This window comes from Meleagris gallopavo, unplaced genomic scaffold (genome assembly GCF_000146605.3).
Source record: "Meleagris gallopavo isolate NT-WF06-2002-E0010 breed Aviagen turkey brand Nicholas breeding stock unplaced genomic scaffold, Turkey_5.1 ChrUn_random_7180001875055, whole genome shotgun sequence".
NCBI lineage: Eukaryota > Metazoa > Chordata > Aves > Galliformes > Phasianidae > Meleagris > Meleagris gallopavo.
This window is the reverse complement of record NW_011139619.1, coordinates 21,451-23,209: the sequence shown is the minus strand read 5'-3', so window position 1 is coordinate 23,209 and position 1,759 is coordinate 21,451. Positions and strand designations below refer to the sequence as shown.

The 1,759-nt window shown below is 51.2% G+C and overlaps 1 protein-coding gene across 1 annotated transcript; it reads left to right on the top strand.

Moving 5' to 3' along the window:
• Position 1: 1 nt before the first annotated feature.
• Positions 2-1,401, top strand: RNASEK (ribonuclease K; the record flags this gene model as incomplete). Its single annotated transcript, XM_010727231.1, has 2 exons — positions 2-60; positions 870-1,401. Coding segments are annotated over 2 exons (198 nt in total), but the record flags the coding sequence as incomplete, so codon positions are not given.
• Between the last annotated feature and the right edge of the window lie 358 nt (positions 1,402-1,759).

The following is a 1,759-nucleotide window of genomic DNA, read 5'->3' as shown; positions in this document are numbered from 1 at the left end:
CAACGTGCACTCGGCGGTGCTGATCGAGGACGTGCCCTTCACCGAGGAGGACTTCAATGAGTGAGTTGGGCTTGGGGTCACAACCACACAACAACACAACCGCACAACCGCACAACAACACAACCACAACCACACAACTGCACAACAACCACACAACAACACAACCACAACCGCACAACCGCACAACAACCACACAACAACACAACCACACAACTGCACAACAACCACACAACAACACAACCGCACAACCGCACAACCACCACACAACAACACAACCGCACAACTGCACAACAACCACACAACAACACAACCGCACAACCACACAACAACACAACCACAACCACACAACCGCACAACCGCACAACAACACAACCACACAAGAACACAACCGCACAACCGCACAACAACCACACAACAACCACACAACCACACAACCACAACAACCACACAACAAGACAACCACACAACAGCACAACAGTGACACAACCACACAACCACACGACGACACAGCCACACAACCACACAACAGTGACACAACGACACAACAGCACAATAGTGACACAACGACACAATGAAACAATGACAACGATGCCATGACACAACAACGACACAACACCACAGCACCAGAACAATACAACACAGCAATGCAGCAACATCACAACCACACAACAACACAACAACAACACAGCACCACAACACCACAACGACACAACACCACACAACAACACCACAAGAGCGACACGACACATCAACACAGCAACATGACACAACGACGCAACAAAGACATGACACAACACCACAACAACAACACCACACCACACCACAACCCCACAACCTCCATTTCTAACCTTAATTTCCGTCCATCCCAGCGGTCCGGAGCGCATTTATGGGCTGTACGAACGCGTGGGCACCAACTGTTTCGTGGCTGCTGGGCTCTACCTGTTGTTGGGAGGCTTTGCTTTGTGTCAGGCGCGGCTCAATAAGAGGAAGGAGTACCTCGTCCGCTAGTCGTCGTGGCAACCAACTCCAGAAAGACCCCCGCTGCTTCCCCAAAAGACCCCCATTTGCCCCCCATATCCTGGTTCTGATCCCGGTGGTGGTGGTTGGAGGACCTGGAGGTGGTGCTTGGAGGACCGACTGGTTTGGTTTCTCTCTTACCTACAATGTTCTGACCCACACGGTGTAATAAATGATGTTGTTCCCTACTGCTGTGTAAAGTTTCGGGTGTCTGTTACCATGGAGACCCCCAAAAGACCCCGTTTGCCCCCCATATCCTGGTTCTGATCCCGGTGGTGGTGGTTGGAGGACCCGGAGCTGATGCTTGGAGGACCGACTGGTTTGATTTTCATCTTACCTACAACGTTCCAACCCAAACACTGTAATAAAAAATGCTGTATTGTACACCTGTATGCAGTTCTGTGGGTCTGTTACCATGGAGACCCCCCAAAAGACCCCATTTCCCCCCATGTCCTGGTTCTGATCCTGTTGGTGGTGGTTGGAGGACCCGTAGGTGGTGCTTGGAGGACCGACTGGTTTGGTTTCTCTCTTACTTACGACGTTCCAACCCTGGATCCCAATAAAAAACATTATTCTCTGTTAACAAACCGATTTTGCTGCCATTTTTGGGACATTTGGGGCTTTTTTGAGGGTCTTTTTGTTTTTACGAGGTCGAGGAGAGGGATAAAACCATAGAGTCGCGCGGCTAGAGCGGCGGGAGCCCTCATCCCACCGGAAGTAGCTTGCGATGAGCCGGAGGGGG